The following is a 26,189-nucleotide window of genomic DNA, read 5'->3' as shown; positions in this document are numbered from 1 at the left end:
GCTTGTTCAGGTCCTATTTAAGGTTAACTTTATTCTAAAATATATAATTTCAAATTAATGTGGCTATTACTTTGCAGTAAACTAATAACCATGTTCGCTAAAAGGTAAATATTCATATAGGAATCCATATAAGTATATTTGTACGTTATTTTATTATTTCCTATCCATATTACATGTGAAAACTATATAAATATCAAAATCTTTAAGTCCAAAAAATATATTTATTCCAGAAATATTAATGTATTCGGTTTAATTAAAATAAAACAAAAATATTTTTAATTTATTTTATTTATTTCTTTGTTGTCAGCCGTTATTCCGTTTCAAAGCAAACAGCCAATATCGATATTCATTTGAGCACCCGTCGCAAAAAATATTTTCTCATATGGTAACACACGCAATCACAGTACATGCAAAAATAACTTCTATGCGCTTAAAGATAAGGTCGCATGTAATATTATTCTGAATATTGATGGCTTATTTGTTTATAATAATGTGAGAATTTAGCGAGCGAGAAAATTAACTCTATCTCAATACAGTAAGGTTCCTAAAAGAACGCTATAGCTGGCGGCACATTTTATAACGTTTCTTTGTTCGTAGTTCTTTTTATTACCAGAAAATCATACGTTTACTTACAAATATATACATTTTAATAACGACATTTCAGTCCGTGAAATAATTCATGCATCAGAGTAGTTTGACAAATATTATCTATTATATAGCAAAAGGTCGTCAACGCTTTACCGTGTCCTGAAGTCCTGAACCACGAGCATGGTGCAGCGACAGGGAGCGTTGTTGGCGAAGGATGGAGTGACAGGTGATTTAAATCGGTTTGTTATATAATGCTTATAAACTAATATATATATATATATATATATATATATATATATATATATATATATATATATATATATATATATATATATATATATATATATATATTACATTATTTTACGTAACGTTTATGATTTTAAGCAGGAGTTGACGTACTATGAATATTTTTTTGTATATTATTAAATTATCTTAAAGAAACATAATTTTTGTTCAGCAAACAAACATAAAACACATCCGGTCAGTGCTATATTTAAAATACGATCATATTTATCACAGATAAGAATTAAATACGAATTATTATTAATTCCTATATTTTATCTGTGAAGTTTAATTAAAAATTAATAAATATTAGAGCAAAATGAGCCTTAAGCTCATTTACGTAAGGTAGCGTATATACAGAACACGTGTTCTATCGGTAAGTTTGAGGTCATCTAGAAGCTGGGTATGAGGTGTCTGGGAGTGTTGTCGAGCGGCGTGTCCAGCACCAGCAGCACGTTGAAGGAGAAGAACACCGCGGCCGCCGACGACAGGTGCCACAGATCGTGCTCGTCGAACACGCGCAGAGACGAGCACACGGCGTTGTGGGTGCGGGACTGGGCCGCGGTTTGCTGGAGAGAGGAAGGACATCAGCACGAGCTTCGCGAGGAACGGACGGGTCCTGTGGCCGTGTGCGGGTGAACTCACCGACCACTTGGTCCTCGAGGACAGGAACAACACCGCCGCGCCCGCCCACGTGAGGTGCGCCGCGCCCAGCCACAGCCAGGCGGCCAGCGGGACCGTCTCCCGGTGCAGCAGCTTCATGAACACGTAGCCCAGCGTGTACAGGATCGCGTTCCCCATCAGGATCGCCAGCAGGTGGCGCGCGAAGTCCTTGTTGTGCTCGTACAGACTGCGGCAGGGTTCATCATATAGCTATCTGACGAAGGTAGATGGAGAAAAACACAAAAACTACTTTCATTTTATTGAAATAAATCTGACACTTTAACTCTATGTACAACCCAATGACACAAATTATATTGAGAATATTCCTTATAATTAACAGTCTCAGCATCTCGCTGCACGCCGGTCGTCGCCTCCTTCCGCTTTCGTCTCGACAGGCGTTCGTCATGATAGTACATCATCACAATATTATTATTTATTTCTGTATCCACATCCAGACCCTCCCACTTCTAATTCCTGTATATATTCGAGAGTAGTTTCTGTTACCAAGTTATTCTAATATATTTCAGTGTCATCAGAATCATTTGTACTCTAGTCACAATCTCCCTATCTCCTCCTATCATCGATCATGGGGTCTTTTCTCACCCGTATCCCGCGAGCGCCCAGTTGGCCACATTCGCCACAGCTATGAGAGCCGCCCGCGCAGGATACTTCACCCTAAACGACGACCAGCCGTGAGTTCTCAGACCGGACCAAGCCTGATACGGCAGCGAGCGATCTGGGGAGTAACACAATGGACTCTACGATAAACTGTTAGAGATAATTGTTGGTATAAAGTTTAAGCTAACTGTTTTGAAGGAAAACTTATATTAATTAACATGATAAAAAAAGTACATTTGGTTCTTTCTTAACAAAAAAAACATCTATTGCAAATTTCTCAAAAAGGACCTGTGTGTCTGTACGCTTTAATAGAAACCAAAGGATTCTACTGACCCATCTTCAACTTGCCGACGTAATATATATTGAGTGTTAGGAAGAAGCAGGCGGCGAGGTGCAGCACAGTGAACAGCCACCAGAAGTACAGGCTCGGGTACATGATACCCAACAGACCTGGACCAGACACCGGGAGGTGAGAAGGGAGACGCGGCCATGTCGGGGATAGGAATACTATAGCCAATATATAAATATCAAAGGCCTTGTTGGCCTTATTTCTGTCGACTCCTTAAGTTCTTGGAAGTAAATTGGCAATTACAATTCCATATACGATTAGTTTAAGAACTGTCTATTGATATCCAATCGATACGTCGTTACATCGTCCTAAAATTCCTGCGCATTATTACTGCGTTAAAGTTTCTTTGTTGCGTTTAAGTACGGTTAATATCACAAAGCTTTTTATTTTATGCTAAAGGGGGCAACCAAGCAGACGGGCTACCCGATGGAAGGTAGTTACCGTTCGCCATGGACATCCGCAACATAGATTTGCGGGTGTGTTGCCTCCCTTGATTGGGGAAGAGGGGGAGGAAAAGGTGGGAGAGAGAGGGAAAAGGGAAAGGACAAGAAAGGATGGAAAAAGGGTAAGGGCAACCGGCTCTCTCACTCATCGGACGAAACGCAATCATTACAAACTACTTCTCGCCGATCTTCTGTGAGAGGTCGGTACTTCCCCGGTCGAGCCATCCCTTGTGCGAGCTGTAGTAACTCGACCACTGCTAGGCTCCACCATCTCACAGAATAAATAGAGGCCAATTTTGTCGAAGTCTCCAAACTACAGGTTGGAACTAAATCAGGTTAAAATTACAATCATAGAGTTCGTTTTAATGGGACGAGGATCTTGATGAGAAGCTCGCGGACTACTCACCTATAGCCATCAGACACGCTATCAGCATGAAAGTGGTGTGCGCGCTGGCGTTCACGTCCGGGTGCCGCGACTGGTACAGCTTCACGATGCACAGAACAGCTATCACGTACATGAACGACGAGTCTACAACATACAACAACAATACAAGACGAACTTCCAGAATGTTCCGTGGTTAGTGGCCCGTGGTCTTAGAGCTGGGACTAGGAAGTCTTCACGTTAGAAACCTAAATGTGACAGGCGTCCGATCCGTTTTATTTTTAAACCGTGCTTGATGTGTTATGTTTTCCTTGAATACAATATAAATAAGAAGTTTTGATTTTGAAAGAATTCGGCTTACACGATGTTTATGTTACATTTGCAGCTGTTTATACACATTTGTGTGTGTGTGTGTGTGTGTGTTTGTGTGTGTGGTCTCACCGAACTGGAAGTTCATCTTATTGGGGCATAGATGGTAGCAGGCGGAGAGGAGTCCCTCCATGAAGAGCGCCAACGCCATCGAGTATAATAGACCGCGGTGTTGCGGTATACCGAGCGCCTCCCTCCCCGCCCCCCCGGCCCCGCCACACCGCACCTGGATCGCGAACACTATACCCAGCAACACGTAACCCAGATTGGAGAAGACGTGATTGAAGTCAGCGAAGGGACCGAGGGGGTGAGCGCACAGGAAGTTATAGTAGCACACGTCTTGGTCACCGGTCTGGAATATAAGCTGGCGGAGAGAAGGAAACAGACTTCAAAACTTGTGTAATCATGATGCATCAGATGCGACACGGCGCGCAGCACTCACCCGCTGGTAGGTTATGAGGAGCTGCACCACCGGCAGCGCGTACACCACCGCTACCGTCAACGCGCTCCAGAAGTACCTACGGAATGATCACTTACAAGTCTTGGGGTTTGGTTAGTCCAATGTGGAAACATAAGACCAACAAATCCCTAATAAAGGATGGTACACACAAAAACTTAAACACGAGCCGACCCTAAATGTACTTCAATATTTTCCCTTTTTTTGGATTTCACCTTATTAATGTTTTTATTTTCATATATTTCATTATCTGCTACCATAACAACGCACTTGAGGTCTATCAGCGGACGACAAGAACACGAATGAATAAGGCCACCAACATTGCAGCAGACACTGAACTCGATTCATTTCCTTCAACGCACCTGTTGGATCGCCTGTCATGTGCTACAGGCTTCGCCCGACTGAGCCCGGCCAGGGTGAGCGGCACAGGCAAAGACGCCTCGACCTCCACCTCAGGCTCAGACTCTAGATCAGATTCTAGAACAATCCAAACAGTTGTACGCGGACTCGAAATTCATAAAACATCTAATTATTTTCCAAACACTGATTTAATTTCAATTGAGATCAAAATTACCCTCAATTTCGACTTAATTTTTTTTTATTTTTCCAAATTACATCACATTAAATAACTTAATAAAGATGTTAAACTTTTGCATTTAATAAAGATCTTAATTTTCCTAAATAGGACCTTTAATGACGGGCAAGTTTTGAATTATCGATATTTAACTTATAGGATTGGTGAGTTTAGTGGAAAGTTCTTAAAAATCTATTTTTAAAACAAGAAGTTAATATCGTACTTTCTTTTTTTTTCTCACTGACCAATGTAATGAGCGTAATCATTAATACAATACAGTCATTTGCTTACTTTATAATATCATCTGTGTAGGACTGAGATGAAAAATCATCTCTACATTATTGTAATCATAGACTAATTAATTTAAAAAAAGGGAAACAAATAATAGGCCCATATAAATATTATTTAGTCAAAACAATAAAAAACTTAAGTCTTATAATAATGATGAACACATAAAAATCGATATAATGTCATTGTATGATAGCCCTTTCTTGGGTCTAATCTCACCATCACTTCTATTAAACATCGGCGCCGTCTCGCTGGCGGTGGTGTCGGTCCTGGACCCGGAAGGCAGTGGGTCTTCTATTATTAATACTTCACCTGTGATGACACAAAAAACGTTACATTAAGTAGCCCAGTACAAGCTAAAGTTATGAATTGTTTTAATGCTAAAGGGTGCAAACTGCAGACGGCCTACCTGATGCAGGTAGTTACCGTTGCCTATGGACATTCACAACGTAGTTTTGGGGATGCGTTGCCACTCTTGACTGGGGAAAAGGGAGAGGAAAGGATGGGAAAAGGGAAAAGGCAATCGGCTCTGTCACTCGTCGGACGAAACGCAGCCATTAAAGACTACTTCACGCCGATCTTCTGTGAGAGGGCGATACTTCCCCGGTCGAGCCAGTCCATGTTCAAGCTATAGTTATTTGACCCCAGCTAGACTCTACCAACTTTGATATGGGTAAAATGAAATTTTCCCATAAAAGATACGCCATAATTTTTAAAATATAACCAAATTATATGAGAGATATATCGACATCTCATCCACGAGCAGTTATAAACCACTATGCTAACAGAGCTTTATAATGTTTATGAAATTCTAAACACTTGTTGCTTATACATTAAGTATGCTGGTTAATGACGATCTGAACTCACTGCTGCGACACGAGAGGGCGGTGGCGACAGGTGCCAGCAGAGCGACCAGCATCACCAGCGCCAGCGCAGCCAGAGCTCCTGTTACATAATCAGAGTAGGACACTGACGGCACGGCTACCAATCTGTTGGTACATACCGTGTGATAAGTCGGAGATGGTGGTGTGACACCACGATACATGAAGCTGATAAGAACTGACAGATATAGTTGAGTTGTTCCACTTTAAGATTCATCTTGTACCAAAAAATTTAAACGAGCTCCATAGACAGATAACTTTCCCCCGCACACATAAAATGTAAACAAACGCTGAATATTACTTGATCTTATTTGAAACAGCAATATCTACATTACTTTGTTTTATGTACAACTATAATTCTCAAGTGATTCTTAGAATCTTTTATTGAGTTATCAAATACTAACCTAAATCTCTTGATTCTCTTATCAGCGTGGACGTTGTCAGGTACTCCTGTACACTCCTCGTCGCTCTCCTTCACTATGAACACCACGTAGAAACCTCGCGGGAACATCGATTGCTGGTTCATAGAAACACATGAGGCCTTAATGTATTGCCTCTACAGAACTGAAGCTGGTAAGATTTGATACAAATCGTAGAAAAATATCACAGCGTAGAGATTCGTAGAAGGGATCCACATGTTATATATTTTGTCGATGCACCGAAAAAACAAAGATTTGTTTTTTATATCTTTTTAGTGTTTTTATGACCAAATAAATTCGACCCAAATTCTTAAGATGAACCCATTTTAAGTACAGCAAAAAATTATTATTTTGATAAAAGTAATAAAAAATGTGTATTTTTTTAAGGAATCCCATTAGGAACATGATCTCGTAAGGATTTAAAGAGTGATAATGTCATATGTAAGCCTCACGGTAACTGTGATCCCGCCGCGCGTCGTCATAGTGAAGTGGTAGCCCTGATACTGAACGTCCTCTTCGTTGTCGAACACGGGACACTTGAAGAACAAAACGAATTCTTAACGTCTACAGCACCAAGATTAACTCGTAGTTTATTTTTGCGCAGTTTTACAACAAACGAGCAAGAAAAAATGACAAAAATATACTACAATATAAAACAATTAGTTTGTTTAAAATAACTAAAGAGACATCTTTGTATTATGCTGCCCCATTGAATGGAAGATGACAAACAATGCTGCCTTCATGAGGTAAACTTATTTCAGGCAGCCTACAAATTGTATGGGATCTTCTCAATGCCATCTTCTCCTCCGGGGAATAGAAACAAAAAGAATATTAAACCAGCTTTAATTTCTATAACTGATAGGACCCGGAGCCTTCAGGGGTTACCAAAGACTTTCATCCTCTTGGTATTTCTATATCGACACATGGTGTCAATTCATCATCAGGACCTCCAGCTCGTTTCTATCCCACAGCACAACTAAGACATCAACTGATCAGTAAACTTACAGAATTATTCTGTATAGAGACGACGGCGCAGACATCGTCCTCCGAATCTATCATCAGTAACACGCTCTTTGGTATCGTATAGTTAAATCTGGAACAAATGTCACTAATGTTAACTGCTCCCACCGACGTCGTGTGCGGTACACAGGAAGAAATTAATTTTGTAGCAATTTTCGGCTAAAAACAAAATCTATAAAACTCTCCCTTACTTGCAAAATACGTCAAAAAATTACGAGTCCTTCAATTCGTTTATTAAAACATTACTTTTGAATATATGCCTTAATGTGTGTCCACGTGTTGTGGCATGTATTAATGTCCACTTCTAGTCATCTAGCTACAGCGTCGCAGATTCCATACCTGGGAAAACGTAGCGAGTGCTGGCCATGAGTCAGGTTTAGAGGATCCCGGTCGAATGAGAAGTAATAATAATTTGGTGTACTGGGAGTGACGCTGAAGTTGACTTCCTGGAATAAAACACCGGATCGAGTGAGCTCTGGCTCAGTTCCATAGCAGCATTGTGACGGGTCACGGGTTCAAACCTTGTTGACTTCCAAGTAGAAGTCGTGGACTCGTCGTAACTCGATCCTGACTGACAAGTTCTTCGGACTCGACGTGGACAGCGTCAGGGTCGGTCGGCTTTGTGACGTTATATCTAGAGAGGAAATTGAACCATAAATAATCAATAAAGAATAGCGATCTCAAACATTAAACATCCGGATAGCATGTGAACACTAGGACCTCAAAGATCAATTTCCTGCCTCAAAAACTCCCAAAGACGACAATGGATGGACAATTTATGAAATTTTTCCTTCCTAACGTCACACAGAATACTTTCCAAAATTTAAGGATATGTTTGCAAAATATAATAATAAAAGGATAAAGTTAACTAACTACGTTCATTGTATCAGTAAGGAAGCTATCTGTAATAACAATGACTCAACTAACATTAGTCATAAGTACCAATTCAAATGACAACAGTCTTTATTTTATTATAATTTAATCTAGGTATTACAATTTAAGCTTCATTTATATACTAACTGGGTCCTGAATCATGTGGGCACAGTGTCCGGGCCATCTCGTCAAAGTGAAGAGTTGCGTGACTAGTGGACACAATGAGAGGCAGCTCCCAGGAAGATACACCTGGATGTAGGAAGAAATACCAGAAAGACAATTAGGAGATAAAAATGATGAGCTCTCATATAACTAACTAACTCCTAAACTAGAATGATAATACATTTAAATTGCCGCAAAGTTACCGGAACATCGGGAGATGTAGTTTGAATTATAAAATAACAGGTAGTACATATTAGATAATAAATGTATATGATTAAAAACCTTTTATAAAAAAATATTATGACATGTTAAATTGTTGAAATTCCGTACCATCTCCGGTACGTACCTTTCTGCTGTGCGGCCGTCACAAACACCGGATACTCGGGTGTCAAGGAGTCATTCGAACTAACTTGCACTCTCGTCGGATACACCGACAACTCAGGTGACTTCTAAATAAACAATTAGTTATTGAATTCATATTATTGAAAATTTCAATTTTTTTTTATTCTGTATCAAAATATATAACCATATCCTAAACAAAGCACATGCGACTTGTATTCATTATAGTGTAGCTGTTTTTTTCTACTTTACTACTACAACAAACTAGTGGACTGTAAATAAAACTTAAAGCAAGTTCGAATGGATGGGATAGTATTTTTTAATTCTTTTTAATTACTACACAACTTTATGTAAATATATTTGCATATGGGATCGACTGGTTAAGTGGTTACCTCAACGAAGTCCAGGATGTGTGTGGTTGTATCATTGAGTATCACATCAATTGTCTGGTCATACATAAACCTATGTAAAAGACAGTACAACTATTATAAATATTCAGATAAATTTAAATTTCGTTCTTATAATTTACCAAAAAAGTATGAAATTCTTTAACGGCTACTAGAGTAATATTTTAAAACAACAAATGCTGTTTCCATCTTCCGCTAATTCTTTTAAAAAAATTCTTATTAGTCATCAATGTCGCAATATAGTAAAGAAAATTCAAATTATGCACTTATATAATAAATAATTTTGTAATTATTAAATCTCGTGGAAAGAAGGATTTTGGAAATAATTTGTAAGATAAGATTGCCATTTTTATTGTTTTTTTTATTATTATTTACAAACAAATATTGTAAACAACTCACTAATACTTACGTATTATTGTATACAAAATTCTTTTGGGTCCCGTTCTGTAACGGTGAGATATCACTAAATGAGGCTCCAGATTTTATTACAGCACATGAAATAAATATTGAGACAATTATTTTAAATTTATAATTGAATTCCATTTTTGAGCACTTTTCGCTTATACTATTTACTATTTTGATCGATATGTCAAAGTCAAGTGTTTTCACTTGACAGTTACTCTTTCATAAAATTATCACAAGGCCAAAGATAAAAATCCGCTATAAAATTCAGATATTTAGTAATACAAAGAAAACTTTAATTATCTTCAAATCATTTTTGGTACTGAATATGATAATAAAAAGTAAAAGATTTTTATGAAACTTATAAATATTCAAGATTAGGTTCCATTAATATTATGCGTCTTATCAAAATTTATCACAATAATTTTTGATCTCTAAAGTGTCAGCAAGAACTCATTTAAAACATACAAACATAATATAACGCTTTCAAAACTCTATACACCAAGTTAATACAGTTGTACACGAATTAACGCAGTTCAATTGCTTAAAAATTATAATACACATTATATTTTTTCACAATCTATTGCACAATAAATGTTATAGATCTTTAAATGATGGTCCAAATCTGATTTATGTTATAAAAGTTTACTTAAAATAATCTCAATATATTATAAATTATATTTAAATTTAAATTAAATTTGAAAAGTATATTTGTATTTTCATAAAAACAAATTAATATTAAAGTCTTCATTTTCAGCTTTGCAATATGATTACATTAATATGAATAATATAGATATTAACTTAAGCTTAAAATCATATATTCGTAATAAGATTTTGTGAAAACTACTTTTATTTCTACACAGATGGTTAGAGACTTCAGAATGTGAATATGAAATTATCTTCCGCTGGAGATTTGATTGGACAGACTACGATAACGTCAAGGATGTAATATCCAATTAAAGATAGGCATCCGTTTGACATCACTGGTTTACAGCCAATCACAGGACAATTTTTCTCTTAAGCAACCAGTATTGATAACCATAGAGTAGGAACTAATAAATAAATTGAAAATGGCGTCGTTTTGCCGATTAGATGAATCAAAGAAATTATTTATCTGATATCCAACTATAATTAATGTAATATCGTTCATAAAACACAATATAACCGTATAAGATATATATTTGGAAGTTTCTGTTGTGTGTCGTGTATAAGGTAAAATTTTCGCTATGAGCGAATCGTTATCGTGTGTAGTGCCGTGTTAGCTGTGTTTACATGATTTCGGCGCGGGTTCTCCGGCGACGATGCTGCCCACAGTGGAGGAGACTCGGGGTTACGACTTCCAGGACCCGGAGAATGCGGAGAAATGGAAGGGCTTCTTCATCAGCTCTCTCCGCAAGGTTTGTGTACAATATGTCACTACCGAAGTTTGTTGTTTGTCGATCAATTCATCATTATCATTCGTTTTATACAGCATTATTAGACTATTCTCTCATTTAGTATACGTAATAAATCATATTCATCATCGTATTAAGTTATAAAGATGTGTCGAAGGACGTAAATAAGGCCATGACCACACTACTACATTTATGCACTATGAAAATCGAGGTCAGACAATAATTCTTTGGGTCAAGGACACATTTTGAACAGATGACTATATAGTGAATAGTACATTGTATAATTTACTGTACACTGTACTGTAGTAGAACAGGTTTTGCACTAATTATATTCATGAGTGTATGAAATAGTGATTTTTGATTACTTGTTACTAAATCCTCTCTAACTGCCTCATAGCATTTAGATACATCCAGTTATCACTAAAAGAGGTACAAAAAAATAAAATATGAGATTTCTTCTTCTAACACATTTAAAACTAAATACATCTAATTTTATTTCAATAGATAATTTCTCCCAAAACTCAAGAACTTACCAAAATGGAGCCCAGAAAATTAGTGACTTTAATATTAATTTGTTTTAATTATTATAACATTAGTTTGAATATTATTTATTTATTTATTTATCTATCAAAAGTGGAAATAATTATAGTTTTATAAAAGAAATGTGATGGACAAAGGCTAACATATCTCTTTGAAGAATATTGTATGTTAGTATATATATATATATATATATAAATCAGTTGTAGTACTAAAATATTAATTATACAAAACCTTTATTAAACCTTATTGTCTATATAAGTATATTATCTTTACTAATCAATATTTTGAACTATCAGATGACACCCAAATTTCTATATAAATAATATTTTTTTCCTAAATACACACATATATATATATATATATATATATATATATATATAAATGTTATTGTCATCTATTTAACTATGTAATAATAATGTTTCTAAATGAATTTCAACATGAGTGAGGTGTCAGGTATAACGAATGACCTGCAACTCGGTACACTCACTTCATACTTATTACAGTGACTGATATTATGTGACGGTTTGCATGTGTGTTCCCAAATAAATCATAACTAAGATTTTTTAAACCATTTGATGTGGTAACATTAAATTTTATTGTGACAAAAATAATGCACAGATTAGGTATACTCTAAGTATTCTTTTGTCGCTGTTCTTTGGGAGGGTATAAACATAATGTATGTCTGAGCCTGATACATAAGTAACTTTTCTGGAATATTTTATGAAGATAATATGTTAAGTTGTTTTTGCATGAACGAGTTACAAATGTATATGTTCATGAATTTTCATTTATTATGTTTATTATATTATTGGCCTCTACATGTTACAGACGGACACACACCATGCATATTACATGAAATAATATATATGTATGTGTGTGTAATATATATATGTATATATATTTAAGGTGGGAGAGCCTAGCTGTGATCAGTTACCACACTGAGAGAACCATTGCCTTCTCCCTGTTCCCATCCTTTCCTCTCTCCCTTTCACAACTAAGATGGGTAATGTGTCTGCACCATCCCTTATGTTTCAGATATCCATGGGCTGTCTGCTTGTTTGCCATCATTTGATATTATATATATAAAAAAACATTGATTTTTCTTTAATGAAAATTTGAAAACTTTTTACTTTGATATTGACTAGCAACTGCTATGTAGTACTGCAGAGACACTCAGCAAATCTGAACATTGTTTGGTAGTATCACTAATAAGTAACACTGTAGGTGCTGGAGTCGGTCCACCCCACGCTGACGGCGGACGAGGGCGCTCTGGAGTTTGTGGAGTCGCTGTGTCTTCGTCTGCTGGGCATGCTGTGTGCGCCGCCCGCGCCTCTCAGCGTGGCGGATGGAGAGGAGAGGGTGGCCCGCAGCTTCCCCACGCCACTGGACCGTTGGGCGCTCATCGAGGCCAGGGAGGCGGCCGGCGCCAGGAGACGGAAACTACTGCTGCCACTTGAAAGGCTGCATCTGTTGCTGCAGAAGGTGGGTTGAAGAGGGACATGATCAGTCTAGAGATTTTGTTTGTGGTAAAGCCTGATCAGACTTAATTTAGAATTGATCCACAACGACCACCGGTTCGGTGATGTTTGTGGCCTATCCTGCTCCGTTCAGCTTACCAGTACGTTACTGTAAAGCTGCATGATCGCGGTTAGGTCGCGGTGCTTTCGTTTTCAAACTTTGATGTATGTTGAAGTGGGGTCTGTCTAGTTGGAACACTCGCCCTAGGTATACATACTCGGATAGACACTATTGTGGTCAACGTGCCTATTAATCTGGACTTCTCTTTAATCCAAATTTATCCAGAGACCTATTCGCTGCAAACTATTCAGATTAGTTGTACCTCCTGCAACGTTTCAGCGATTATACTGATGGCGCCTGGAAGTCGTCGGTAATAAATGTGTGCCCCCTTTTATGTCAATACCGTGTCTCCGGTCCATAGTCCTGAACGTAATGTCTAACGCGTTTCTAAACAGTTTCGAAAATGTCACGTCACTCTTCCGCTCTGGCGCAAGATGGCAGGTTTAGTCTGTAAGTTCTACAATTCGTGAAGACTTCATTTTGATATATCTCCAAAGGTTGACATCCTTGGAAACCAGGTTTCAAGTCTTAAAGACCTTTTCCTAGGTCATAAAGGCGAGAAAAAAGAGCCCTTTTACATTTGGAAACCTGGAAACCTGTGTGTAATCGGCATGGACGTGTGAATGTGGTACCAAAGTCGCAACCTGTTCCAGATGTTGATAAAAAAGATGACCTCATTCCTGTTTCATACATTAGATGTCCCTAGGGTGAACTGACATCGAATACCACCTGCAACAGCCAGACGCTTTTTCATTGTTGAGAGGCGGTGTGTGACGGCGGCTCTGGAGCCGGGGTCATAACCCTGGCGTCATCACTAATTAGTTCATGTTTTCGTGTGTGCAAAGCATATATCTAGCTGTAAAAAGTCCTAATTTTCATCAACTCCGTTCCGTTTTGTGTAATCAGACTTGTCAGGTGGCTTCTTCTAAGGTGTTGAACGAATACTATACCCCCGGCTCTGCTTGATACCATTTTTTATCTGAATCAAGGAAAAGGGTCGGATTTGGCGCACCAGCTTCCTTATTGTATTTAGAGCTTACTGTTCTGACGGTGTTGGACCAAGATATTGTGCTCTTTCGCTCATGAGATTCAAAGTCGCCCACTAAAGTTTTGGCTTTCTCGCTTGTACGTTTCGCACCACAGATTTTAATTCCTTCAGAGTATTGACTTCCCGGTCGAGTTTCTGGTTTATGCTGTTAATGGTTTGTAAGGCAGCAAATCTGTTTTCCCAGCTTAATGTATAGAGCTTAGGAAAGGTTGAATCCTAAAAGGAAACTTGGTCCGTCTGATATTCACCAAACAAGTTCTTTCTTCTTCTTCGTTCTTTCTCACTGAAGTCAATATTCGGTGTGTGATAGTCTTGCGGAGGTCGCTATCTATGTTAAACTAAAATTTACAGTTTTTCCGTCATAATAAAGTTGATTCCAGAGCTTTCTCTATCATTAAGTCTTTTGCCGCGTTCAACTTCCTTTGAGGCTTTCGTAAAAAAAACGAGTTTATCAAATAGAGTTCCTCATTTCGAAAAACTTTATAAGTTATTGTTCTCAATAGGCTACTAATCTGTGACTTGTATATTATAGCTATATGTATGTCGTCATAGAGGCTATCTGTCGTGATAGTCGTTGTATAAACTTGCACGATTTTAAGGGTACACCTTGCCAAATTGTGAGGTGAGGTACCTTTGGTGACGTACTGGACAGTTCTACAACGCTATCAGCAAGGGTTCTATTGACCAGAAAACTGATTCCAATATTATGGTATGGTATTTGGATCTCAGAGAGTTACTTTGACAGCAATGACGTTGTTGCTTATAATGGGCGGAATCTGTCTAATGGGGCCAACAAACATTTTTGCGATATTTGAAATGGTAGGACCTGCATTATTTGTGGTCACATCCTCGTCGGAGATCGCAAGTGGTAGGCATCTCGTACACATCACCTAAGTAAAGTATATCGTTGATGTTCCAGGAGGTGTTGCTCTATAAGATCGACATGTCGGTGACAACCTTCATGACCGTCATCCTGGAGTTCATCAGCACCGACATCCTGCGGCTGGCGGGGAACTTCGTGAAGAAGATTTCCCAGAAGAGCGGCTACCAAGTCATCACCTGCAGTGACATCAAGACTGCCATGTGCGCTGATAAGGTGCACACAATGACCTAGTTGATGTTCAGGATGTCTCTGACAACCGTTCAAGTATCATGGTTGTTACAATGTTATCATTGTTTGGTTGGAATGTTCAAGATCCAATGAATATATAGAAAGATGAGTGAACTCCACAGTATTATCAGGTCGTGTCATATTCCAGGTCCTGATCGACATGTTCTACCAAGACTCGGAGCTGGCCAGCATCGCAGCTCTACCGGCGTTCAACACAAGCGAAAGGGGAAGGAGAGCGTCGCTGTCGTACGGGGATCTCGTGCGGGACCTGCTGGCTGACGAGCGGAACTTCCTCAGGGACCTCAACCTCATGATACGGGTGTTCAAGGAGGAGCTGGAGAAGATCGTCGATGACAATAAGGTTGGACCTCTACAGTGACAATCTTATATAAACTCATATGACTAATAAAGAAACGCAATAAATAAACTTCAGCCATATAAAAAAAAATTAATGATCAATATACTAGCTTCCGTCATAGGCAATAAAAAGTTCCTTTCAATACTTTGTCAAAATAAACGTATAAGTAATAACCTGTTGTAATAAATCACCATATCCTATACAGTTAATATGATATAGTAAAAGCTCTGTGCTGTCATTAGTCTGTGTAATATATTTGCAGGTGATATCTCTAATATTTGGCAACATAGTGGACATATACGAGCTGACGGTCACGCTGCTGGGCAACCTCGAGGACGCCATGGAGATGTCCCAGGACACGCTCACACCATACATCGGCAGCTGTTTTGAAGGTACGGACACAAACAGATACACATTCCACAATGAACTGTAGGATTGAATAGGTTTTTTAAAATATTTATTATATCAAAAAACTCAATTTACTATTAATTAAGTTTGGATTCTATTCAGTCATCTCAACATGTCTGCTGTAATTATAAAGATACTGCCTGGCGCCTGGTAGCTAAGGTCTTCACAACACACATGGGACATTGTATGACGTGTTTATAATGCAAGTGTTAACATCGTCAGAACTGGCGGAGGTGGAGGAGTTCCGGGCGTTCGTCCGCTACGCCAACATCGTCACCAGGAGGGAGTCCCGGGACGCACTCGCCGCGCTCGTTGATGATCCACAGGTTGGATTAACGTGGACTGTCTTTACTGTCTGACGAGTCGAATAGTATTATATCCATGTATACATACAGCTGGGCGAGCGCCTGGAGACGGCTGGCCACGGGTTCCGCCTGGCCGTCAAGTACTGCCTGCCGCGGCTGCTGCTGTCTCCGGTGGCGCACGTGTTCGTGTATCACTCGTACGTGCTGGCCATGCTGCCCCTGGCGCCCGCTAGCGACGACCGGGAGAGCTTCAAACAGGTGCGCACACACGCATACAGATATACTAGACGAGTATTAACTCGGAGACAAGTTGATCTCCCCCGCTTTACTCCGGCGACAATACATTCACTCATATATTATGTTTGATTTGTCCAGGTCGAATGCAATCTACATCCAATAGAGAAATTACTAACAAGAGCCTTGGGGAACGGACCGCAGCTGTGAGTATGATCCAGAATATACCTTACACAAGAAAAGCGCTGCTGCATGGTACAGCCAGTTAAAGTTGCATCATACAGACATCAACGTGTTACTAAATTTAATATTATCTCAGTACAAAAATCAATAACTGACGGACAACATCATCTCGACCTAACATGAGCAGAGTCCCTGCAGTAATACTAGTGGTTGCTCTCGCTCTGAGATATCCTGGTAGCTTCAGGAAGTGACGTCCGTAGTAGGGGCCGAGTGTTCACACTAGTAATGTCGTTTCCTCTCAGGGACGGCGCGATGAGGTCGGCGTCTCGAGCTCGCCGGAAGATGGCCATCGACAAGTGTAACGAGCTGGCCAGGCTGGTCGACAACTGGGACGCCAGGGACGTGCCGCAGTGCTGCAACGAGTTCATTAGAGGTACACACGCAAACACATATAGGAGCTGATGACGTCACATTCCCCTGAACGCTGTGTAATATAACGTTTCAGAGGACACGCTCACCAAGCTGGGTCCGGGGAAGCGCGTCGCTGAGCGGAGAGCTTTTTTATTCGACGGACTCCTGTTGCTCTGCAAACCCGTCACCAGCCTGGTCAGTCCACACCTCACTAACACCTCGGCCTGTACTGTTATGAAATCTCAGAATACTATGGTTTAGACTTTGTCACTTGTCGGTCACAAGTAAATTAAAAACCCTATTAAGTATTTAATCATTCTAAGACTGCGTAACCGACAACGAAACGAGATAAAAAGTGTAAACAAACTTTCATTTCTTATGTTGGATTAAAAATATACATTTTTAACTTAAATCTACATATAATAAGTAACCTGGAGCGATTTTGAATACGATTGTTGTGTGAATATTCCAGGTGACTGTGAACAGCGGCGTGACGGCGGGCCCGCCCCAGCTGAAGCTGAAGGAGAAGCTGCACATACGGAAACTGGACATAGTGGATCGCCCCGACGGAGAAGGTACGCTCACACCGCCACATACACACGAAACGGGCGGCTGCCGGGTACATCATTGCAGGGAGAGGAGCTTCAACAGTGCCTGGGACTTGCGACCCAGGTGTCTGTTTAAGGGGCCCCTATCTGACGCGTTAAAAGCTCACCTCCACCGTCCAAGCTCCTCTATGTCGTCCAAGCTCCTCGTGGGCTGACAGAAATCTGGCTTTGAGAAACATTTAAATATTGTCTTTGGCTAAATAACGTAGAGAATTTATTTGTCCAAGTCGTACACCTAAACTAATGTCGGTTTGTCCGTCAGAGGGTCGCAATCTAATGGAGCTGTGTCCGCGCGTGGGCCCGCCCGTGGTGCTGGCGGCCTCGTCTCCCGCCGAGAAGAGATGCTGGATGAGCGACCTCGTCATACTCAACACCAAACCCATGCTGGACAGGAGTCTGGACAGGTGACGGGGCTTTATCAGTAACAGTGATCTACTACTTGACGGATTACAAAGTACTCGGTCCCGACACAACTCTATATTAGTTTTGTGAGCGCAGTGACGGCGAGCCACTTTGCAAGCTGCAATAGATCGTACATGCGCTGAATGAGGCTTTCAGATGTCAGGTGTAGACGCGGGACCGGGACTAAATGTTCGTTCCCGAGTACACCGACGAGCAGGCACATTGATTACATTGTTTTTGTATTGGATAAGCATGAAGGGTGACTTTTTGTTGCACCTCTTGTGTACATGCGCAAACTTATCACCACGACGACGAAACCTTGCTTAGGGACTATTATAACGGCATATTCACTGTCCAGCATTACTCTATCAGACACCTGGAGATCAAATTCCCTCAGACCAAGATATTCGTTCTCGTTTCAGTATTCTCCTGGACCTGGAGCGTCGTCACCCTCTCCGCCTGCCGAGCCCCTCCTTGTACCGGTTCGCGGAGCCCGACGGACCTCACAATATACTGCTGGAGCACGGGCACGGTCCCGCGCCCCTCATCAAGGTACCCTCACTACCCAGATCGTCATTCCTCAAATGCTATCGTTATTATTGAGGAGTTACGATCTCACTATTTCACTCTAATACATCACAAGACGTGTTAGTACTATGGAGAAGAGTCATAGTATGAGTCATCAGCCATCAGCCGTATGTAATGTCTGGAGCGGTCCCCCAGGGCGCGACGCTGCTGAAGCTGGTGGAGCGCCTCACGTACCACGTGCACGCCGACCTCAACCTGGTGCGGACCTTCCTCACCACCTACCGCTCCTTCTGTTCACCCTCGGAGCTGCTCGCTTTACTCATCGAGCGCTTCGACATACCCGAACCGCACCTCGTGTACGACGCGCCTCGACCCGGTACGGACACTCGCACACACAGACACACACACACACATATGTACTCTAAACCTGTCTTCCCACCTGTACATGATGTATGTTTGATTGCGCAAGCAGTCCCAAGGATCAAGATCCCCAGGAAGGACATCAGTCCCAACGCTTCGCTGATGGACCTCGACCTCGACATCGGTAACATTATACTATACAGAGTAGACCTTGTAGAGACGTGGCTGAGAGGTCATGGGTCGAATTGACGACTGATATATATAGGATTGTTTTTGAATTGTATGTCTATGTCCTCTGCAGCGGATTGCGTGGAGATCTCGGCCACCAGTGACGCGGAGAAGCTGAGCAAAAACACGGCCAGGGAGGACTGGAAGAGATACAGGAAGGAGTTCCAACAACCCGTGAAGTTCAGGTAACGATAATACACTGGCAGAGGTTGGCTGTGTGTGGGTGGCACATAGTCGGCCAGGGAGGGACTGAGGGGGTGGATAGTTATTGGACAGCAAATAATATAGTAAGCTTCAGTCCAAAATTAAATTTTAAAACCTAAATATTTGGTGATTAATAATAACTTAATTAGACAATACTAAAGAGAAAAGGACCGATGAAAGCTTGTCTCTCTCCTCCAGGGTGATAAACGTCCTCCGACACTGGGTGGATCAACACTTCTATGACTTCGAGCGCGAGCCGGAGCTGCTCGCCAAGCTGAAGAGCTTCCTGGAGGCCGTGGACGGCAAACCCATGAGGAAGTGGGTGCAGAGCGTGCTCAAGACCGTTCAGAGGAAGGTCGGCCCTCGATGACGACCGGCGACGTTTGGATCTTCATGCCGAACAAATTATTCATTTTATATTCTATACCTCTCCAGAGCGGCCTACAGTCGGACAACGAGTCCTTGTGTAGCGTGTCGTCGGGCGTGTCGTACGTGTTCGACAGACTGCCGCCGGCGCCGCTCAGGCACGTGGCGGAGCCCGACAGGCACGACTGGCATCCGCTGGCGCTGCACCCGCTGGAGGTGGCCCGCCAACTCACGCTCCTCGAGTTCCAGCTATACAGACAGGTCAGCATTGACACTGAATGCCAACCCTCGCTCGCCACACTCGTGTTGTTGATGACCAGTTGTTGTTTCATATGCGTAACTAATTTCATATTAGCGTTGGTTTTTGGTATGATTCCAGGTGAAGCCGTCGGAGCTGGTGGGGGCGGCGTGGACCAAGAAAGACAAGGAGAAGTCCAGCCCCAACCTGTTCAGGATCAGCAAAAACACCACCAACGTGAGTGACGCGGCCTCTTACACGAGTTATATGGTTACGAAGTGGAAATACACAAAAAGCAATCATTGAATAACATAACCTGGATGTCTTAGGATTGTTTTGATTAAATAATTAGGTAAAAATCGGAGTTATAGTTCCGGAGTAATGCGAACACAAACATATATACAGCGTATGTAAAACTTTTGAAATTTTGGTACATTTGTTCAGACGCTTATATACACTTATATATCCGAAATGTGGACAGTTCTGTAAATATTACATACATACGGGTCGAACTGATCACGACCTTTTTAAGGTCGGTTAAAATGATTGGAACGTTTAAATCATATACCTGTACGTCGATGTTCCAGTTCACTCGCTGGATAGAGAAGTGGATAGTGGAGAGTGAGAACGTGGAAGAGCGCGCGGGCGTGCTCAGCTGGTGTCTGGAGCTGGCCGTGGCGCTCAGCGACCTCAACAACTTCAACGGCGTGTTCGCTGTGGTCGCCGCCTGCGAGTCCGCCTCCGTCTACAGGCTCAAGTACACCTTCCAGGTGATCAGGACGGCGGCGGCACCCACACGTATACACACACACACGCACGCACACGTACACACACACACACGCACACAGAGTTCTTAGCTCCGATCACTTATAACGTTAGTTGTGTATATGCCCGTGTCCCGTAACCAGATGCTGCCGCCCCGCCTCCTGCGCGCTCTGGACCAGTTCCGTGAGCTGAGCTCGGACCACTTCCGCCTGTACCAGGAGAGACTGCGGAGCATCAACCCGCCCTGCGTGCCCTTCGTGGGGGTCTACCTCACCAAGATACTACACATCGAGGAGGGGAATCCCGGTACGCCCGCACTTACACACTTACATGACCTGGTCACTACACGTCGACATGACCGGAGTCGGCGTCTCCATATGATACGTGATCCATTTGAAACACAAAAACTTATTAAATACTAACACCGTGTCCCAGATTTCCTCTCCAACACCGAGCTCATAAACTTCTCGAAGCGTCGCATGGTGGCGGAGATAACCGGCGAGATCCAGCAGTACCAGAACCAGCCCTACTGTCTGACGCTGGAGCCCAGGACCAGGGTCAGTAGGACATATGTTATTCCTGGACAAATAAAGCCGCAAAACAAGTCTAGGTTCATTCAAAGCTTGCTGAGGGTAGTCGCACTTTTTAATTTGAGACAGCTCAGATATTTTCACTATATTTTCAATATTATTACATTCTGTGTCCACACTACTGTACTGAATAAAGGTCAGTACATTGATAACTCATTGACGTATGTAACTTATAGCAGAGTATATGTATGTACGTTCCAGGCTTTTCTGGAGAACCTGGATCCGTTCCCCGGGATGGATGATAACGAAGTTACCAACTACCTGTATGGAAAGAGCAAGGAGATCGAACCCAAGGGAGCCGTCAAACAGACGCACAAGTTTGTGAGTGTGCATACTGTGATTATTATAAATATAACATAAAAATTATATTCGCTTTTCGTTGTTTTGTCTCAAAAAAGGTATTTAAAATACAGCTGCCATAGAATAATATTAAATTTTTGATATAATGACTTCACTTATATCTTATAAAATGTTTAAAAAATGTATCTTGTCTGGTTGTCGCCGCAGCCCCGCCGCTACCCCGAGCTGTCTCTGAAGCCGGTGAAGGTGTCGCGCCGCAGACACGACACGTCCTCCACCACGCTCTCCTCCACCAACTCGCTCGTCAGTCTGGACGGCGCGTTCAGTACGAACACCCTGCCTATATACATATATATAACGCTGAGGGCGACGAGTCTGTCACAATACCGTGTTCAGTGTTACGCGGCCTGGTTAACGAGATCCGCGGAACTCTGTATGCACTGACATGAACTGAATTAGTAAAGAGACAGGCGTCAGTGTTAGCTGTCACAGCTCAAGTGTATAACGTCTGGAACACACATAAACAAGAAAGTTAATTCTCGTGTAGTGTGAGGAGTTTTAACGGACTGTTGTTTTCTCCGTCCAGGCGTGTCCCAGCTGTCGCCCACCAGCAGCGTCTGGGACGGAGCCAGCGTCGCCTCCCTGCCGCTCCACGCACACGATCAGGGTAAAGAGAGTTACACTATAATAAAACTATGAATACTGTCATATACTCATTACACATATACTGAATGGGGTGTGTGTGTGTGTGCGTACAGGGAGCAGGGAGGAGCGCTCGGTGACCAGTCCGCGGCTGGAGAGAGCCAGCTCCAGCTCACTGGCGCAGCTCGGGCAGCTCAGTCTCCTGGACAAGCTGTTCGACAAGAGCAAGTCCGCCGCCACGCTGCACAGGTGCGAGGAGTTGTCACAGACTGCAAATTATTCATTATTTCGACTTACATAGAATAATAGAAATGTCTTACACGCACAGACGTGTGATGTGTGTGCGATGTGTGTTATATATAAGGTTGTGTGTCCAGGAACAGCGGCTCCACCAAGGACGACCCGCCCTCGCCGCGCGACAACCACTCACCCAAGTACGTATCGAGATATACGAAATGTGGTCATCAGAACATTAGACTTGTTAAAGCTGTGTCTGGTTGAAGTGTTATAGGAAAAAAATCTCATTGATTCTTGTCGAGGCTCCTGGATATCTAACAATATATATTGTCGACCTTCAGGCGTCGGCCGGCGCTGTCTCCCCGCGGCGCGCTCGTGGAGGCGGACATGTACCAGAACAGAAGACGCACGGACACACAGGTGAGGGCGTGTGGTGTGTGGGTCGGAGGTGATGTACGTGCAGCTCACTCTGTATATTGTGTGTGTCGCCAGGAGCGTGTGCCGCCGCTGCTGCCGCGCGGGGGGGCCGAGCCCGAGGCGCCGCCCGTACTGCCGCGGAGACCGCCCTCGCCGCACACGGGTACTGAGACACGCACACACACATAGTAGTAAAATATAATGTACTTAGAAAAACACTATTAGAGAAAACATATGTACGGCTGGGAGATCACATGTGTTACGGAGACATGCGGTGGAGGGGAGAAGTTAAAAAATAACATATATCTTAAAATAACACGTCCTGTAACATGTAAAGCCTTAAAAACACAATATAATACATGTTTAAAATGTCTTCCAAAGACCACACGAGCTACTGCAATCTTGTCTCAAGTATTAACTTTAAAGAGGTGTGATCTAATCTAATGTATGTGAATGCCCAGCGTCGACGGAGCCGCCCCCGGAGCCCCCCGACCGCCCGCTGCCGAGCCCCAAGCACCACGACCTGTTCAGGTACACCGACTGATGTTATGTATATTCGTTTATGATGTACACTTAAACCTGTAGAACAGGCCGAGGTGGTACTTGGTACAGACCTGATCACAAGTGTGCTTGGTCACACTACATTAGGGACGTTGATGGTATATCATTCGCAAACTTACATTGATACTGTCATGGGAGAAGGTCTATACATCAGACACGGGGAACTGGCCGCGTGCACGTTGATCAGAAACAGCTATAAGATAAATACATTGATCTGTTACAAACGACCAATAACCCCTGACCCGCAGGAGTCCAGCGCTGTCCCCGGCCGCCCCGCCCGCGCCCAGCCCCATGATGGTGGACAGGTGAGACACACACCCTGTATACAGTGCGAGATATATAATGAACACTTCTCGGCCCGAGCGGGACCAGACCCTGCGACCTGTGACGTCTCGTGGTCCAGCCGCCTCGCCAAATGAGCTGTCGCGGGTCGCTCGTGTCGCGGATTTCATTCTATATTTACATAGTTTTGACTCTATATTCTCTAAGTCATTATATTAATACAAACAACACACATTCTGCAGGGCGGCCTTCAGCTTCCCCTCGGCCACGTCTCCCGGACACATCCCCGGTGAGTGATCCTGTTACTACACACCCCTCACCCCCTCACACCTCACCCTTGATATTAACGGAGCATGTGTCGCCCCCAGCGGAGACCGTCCCCCCGCCCCTGCCGCCGCGGAGAAGAAGAGACTCCGCCGCGCCCCACACGCCGCACCCGGTGAGACTCACTAACACTGCAACAGGCTTAACGGAGAACGTGTGCTCTCCGACACACGTGTGGAGAAACTTAGATGTGAACACACTCACAAACTCGCATGTTATATGTGTGATGAGGCAGCGCCCGGCACTCACACTGTATTGTATGTTCCAGCCGTCGTGCGGCGAGTGTCCTCCCCCGCCGCCCGCGCTGCCCCCCCGCCCGCCGCCCCCGCCCGAGCTGCTGCGGCCCGCACACTCCGCCCTGCTGCAGAGGAGACACACGGCCGCGTTAGTACACTCACACACACTATACGTAGACTCTTAGAACACGAGCTGGGCAGCTCAAGACGCGGGAGAGGTCAGCCTCGACTGGTCTAAAGTGACCTTGAATTCAACTCCTTAGTTGGAGAAGTGACATGCCGAGGTGAAAAATTCATACAGTTGTGTTGTGGACGAAACGATCATTGACATTACTAAACCTTTCTGAACACTCTCCACTACTTCCCAGACAGACATAATGTCAGTAAGTTTAACTGTGTATATGCATGTAATTCCAGGTTAGCTCCAAAACTCCCGCCGAAGCCGGCCGCGGCGGCCGTCGCCCCGCGGACCTAGGACGCCAACGGACACGGAAGCTGCCAAACTAACCTGATCCCACCAGCTCATAAAATAACCAAGTTACATACACGACTCCCAAACATGAAGCTCACAGCGGACGAGGTTCATGTTGGAAGTCGAATTTGGGAATTGTCCGCATGTCAAATGTTTATATATAGAATATGTAAAGGAAAAATACAAAAAAAACATGTTCAATGTGTTGAGAGTAACATTCCATGTTTGATACTTAGTAGGTGACGTGATGTGGAGAGAGTACGGAGAAGATGACGGAGAGGGGGGCGTGATCCAGTAACAGGGATGACAGAGAACGATAGGAGAATATTATTAACAAACACACGGACAGAATAAAACATAGATATATATATATGTGTGTGTGTGAGTGAGTGTTGAGAAACATTAAATGTTTATATTAGCACAAATTACAATATCGCAGAGAAATGCATTTATTGTAAATAATATATATAGATATAGTACAAAAATATAACAAACGAACCCACGCACAAACTGACGCCTCCGTATATATATAATGATTTGTACTAGAGGAGGGCAGAGGACAGGAAAATGAGTCTTATGACGACAAGCAATAATACAACACATATATTATATAAGCGACCAGAACCGATCCCACGACGCGACTCGCCGCCGGCGCGCCCCTAGCCGGGACCCGGCTCCCCCGGCGGCGAGTGGACACACTGCAGCCAGGACCAATCCCACGAGTCGACCGAGCGCCTCCGTGTTACCCGCTGTACTATAGTAATAAGCCCGTAGGCCGAGTAGACGTGAGACGTGTACAGATGTGTGTAAAGTATGTGTAGAGCTGACACTGAGTTACTGTAACTTGTATTATACGTGCCGCCGAGCCGCGACTGTACATATGTAGATGTATGTTAGGTGTTTATAGATCGGCTTTAGGTATTCGGTTCGCCTTCGACGGCTGTACAGGCTGCGGGGGTTGAGGTGGCTGTATTTTTTTATCGGACGCGATAGAGTCGTATAAATAATAGAGTAAGTAGCCGGCTTCCGTCCGCGGCCTGATCGCCGTGACCCTGTACATATAGAGAAGCGTTGTAGGACATATTATATACACAGTTATATATCTGAAGTTTCATTTGTTCACCCAAACGACGACGTGTCCCTGAATGTGAATGGCCGGCGACAGATAACAAAGTCGTTTAAAATAACATAATACTGTTATAATACGACAAACGTCTCTCAGTTGACGTTTTTGACAATCATGGTCTATCGGCTCAGTGACTATTAACTGTTACGGCAAGACTTGTACTAAAAGAATATTATAATAATAATAAAATAAACGCCTTCATTCCATTCAACAAACT

At 42.6% G+C, this 26,189-nt stretch overlaps 2 protein-coding genes across 3 annotated transcripts; one reads left to right on the top strand and one right to left on the bottom strand.

Annotated features, from left to right (window-relative positions):
• Positions 1-270: 270 nt before the first annotated feature.
• On the bottom strand, positions 271-9,729 carry LOC116776610 (SID1 transmembrane family member 1-like). The gene is made up of 19 exons (XM_032669842.2): positions 9,524-9,729; positions 9,100-9,169; positions 8,715-8,817; positions 8,354-8,455; positions 7,855-7,967; positions 7,673-7,779; positions 7,319-7,406; positions 6,766-6,849; positions 6,299-6,411; positions 5,881-6,002; positions 5,233-5,325; positions 4,514-4,628; positions 4,137-4,212; positions 3,767-4,058; positions 3,350-3,472; positions 2,485-2,601; positions 2,137-2,269; positions 1,516-1,720; positions 271-1,439 (listed from the first exon to the last, which is right to left on the bottom strand). The coding sequence occupies exons 1-19, from the start codon at positions 9,655-9,657 to the stop codon at positions 1,263-1,265; spliced, it is 2,367 nt and encodes a 788-aa protein (XP_032525733.2). The 5' UTR covers positions 9,658-9,729; the 3' UTR covers positions 271-1,262.
• Positions 9,730-10,554: 825 nt separating this feature from the next.
• LOC116776444 (protein son of sevenless) lies at positions 10,555-25,946 on the top strand. 2 transcript variants are annotated; one of them, XM_061525553.1, is made up of 34 exons: positions 10,555-10,913; positions 12,675-12,932; positions 14,996-15,172; positions 15,336-15,548; positions 15,808-15,937; positions 16,176-16,279; positions 16,349-16,516; positions 16,634-16,698; positions 16,978-17,108; positions 17,181-17,281; positions 17,559-17,661; positions 17,957-18,098; positions 18,519-18,648; positions 18,820-19,000; positions 19,286-19,397; positions 19,615-19,771; positions 19,852-20,043; positions 20,162-20,257; positions 20,608-20,790; positions 20,929-21,091; positions 21,221-21,342; positions 21,577-21,696; positions 21,883-22,000; positions 22,262-22,342; positions 22,434-22,566; positions 22,695-22,751; positions 22,896-22,974; positions 23,047-23,134; positions 23,433-23,502; positions 23,781-23,837; positions 24,057-24,103; positions 24,183-24,328; positions 24,407-24,522; positions 24,792-25,946. In XM_061525553.1, exons 1-34 carry the CDS (start codon positions 10,818-10,820, stop codon positions 24,847-24,849), a joined length of 4,194 nt encoding a protein of 1,397 aa, XP_061381537.1. In that variant the 5' UTR covers positions 10,555-10,817; the 3' UTR covers positions 24,850-25,946. The 2 variants fall into 2 exon arrangements, with proteins under 2 accessions (XP_061381537.1, XP_061381538.1); XM_061525554.1 differs by having other exon boundaries at positions 10,556-10,913; positions 24,183-24,253.
• Positions 25,947-26,189: the final 243 nt, after the last annotated feature.

This window comes from Danaus plexippus, chromosome 30 (genome assembly GCF_018135715.1).
Source record: "Danaus plexippus chromosome 30, MEX_DaPlex, whole genome shotgun sequence".
Lineage (NCBI taxonomy): Eukaryota > Metazoa > Arthropoda > Insecta > Lepidoptera > Nymphalidae > Danaus > Danaus plexippus.
This window is presented reverse-complemented; position numbering and strand designations above follow the sequence as displayed.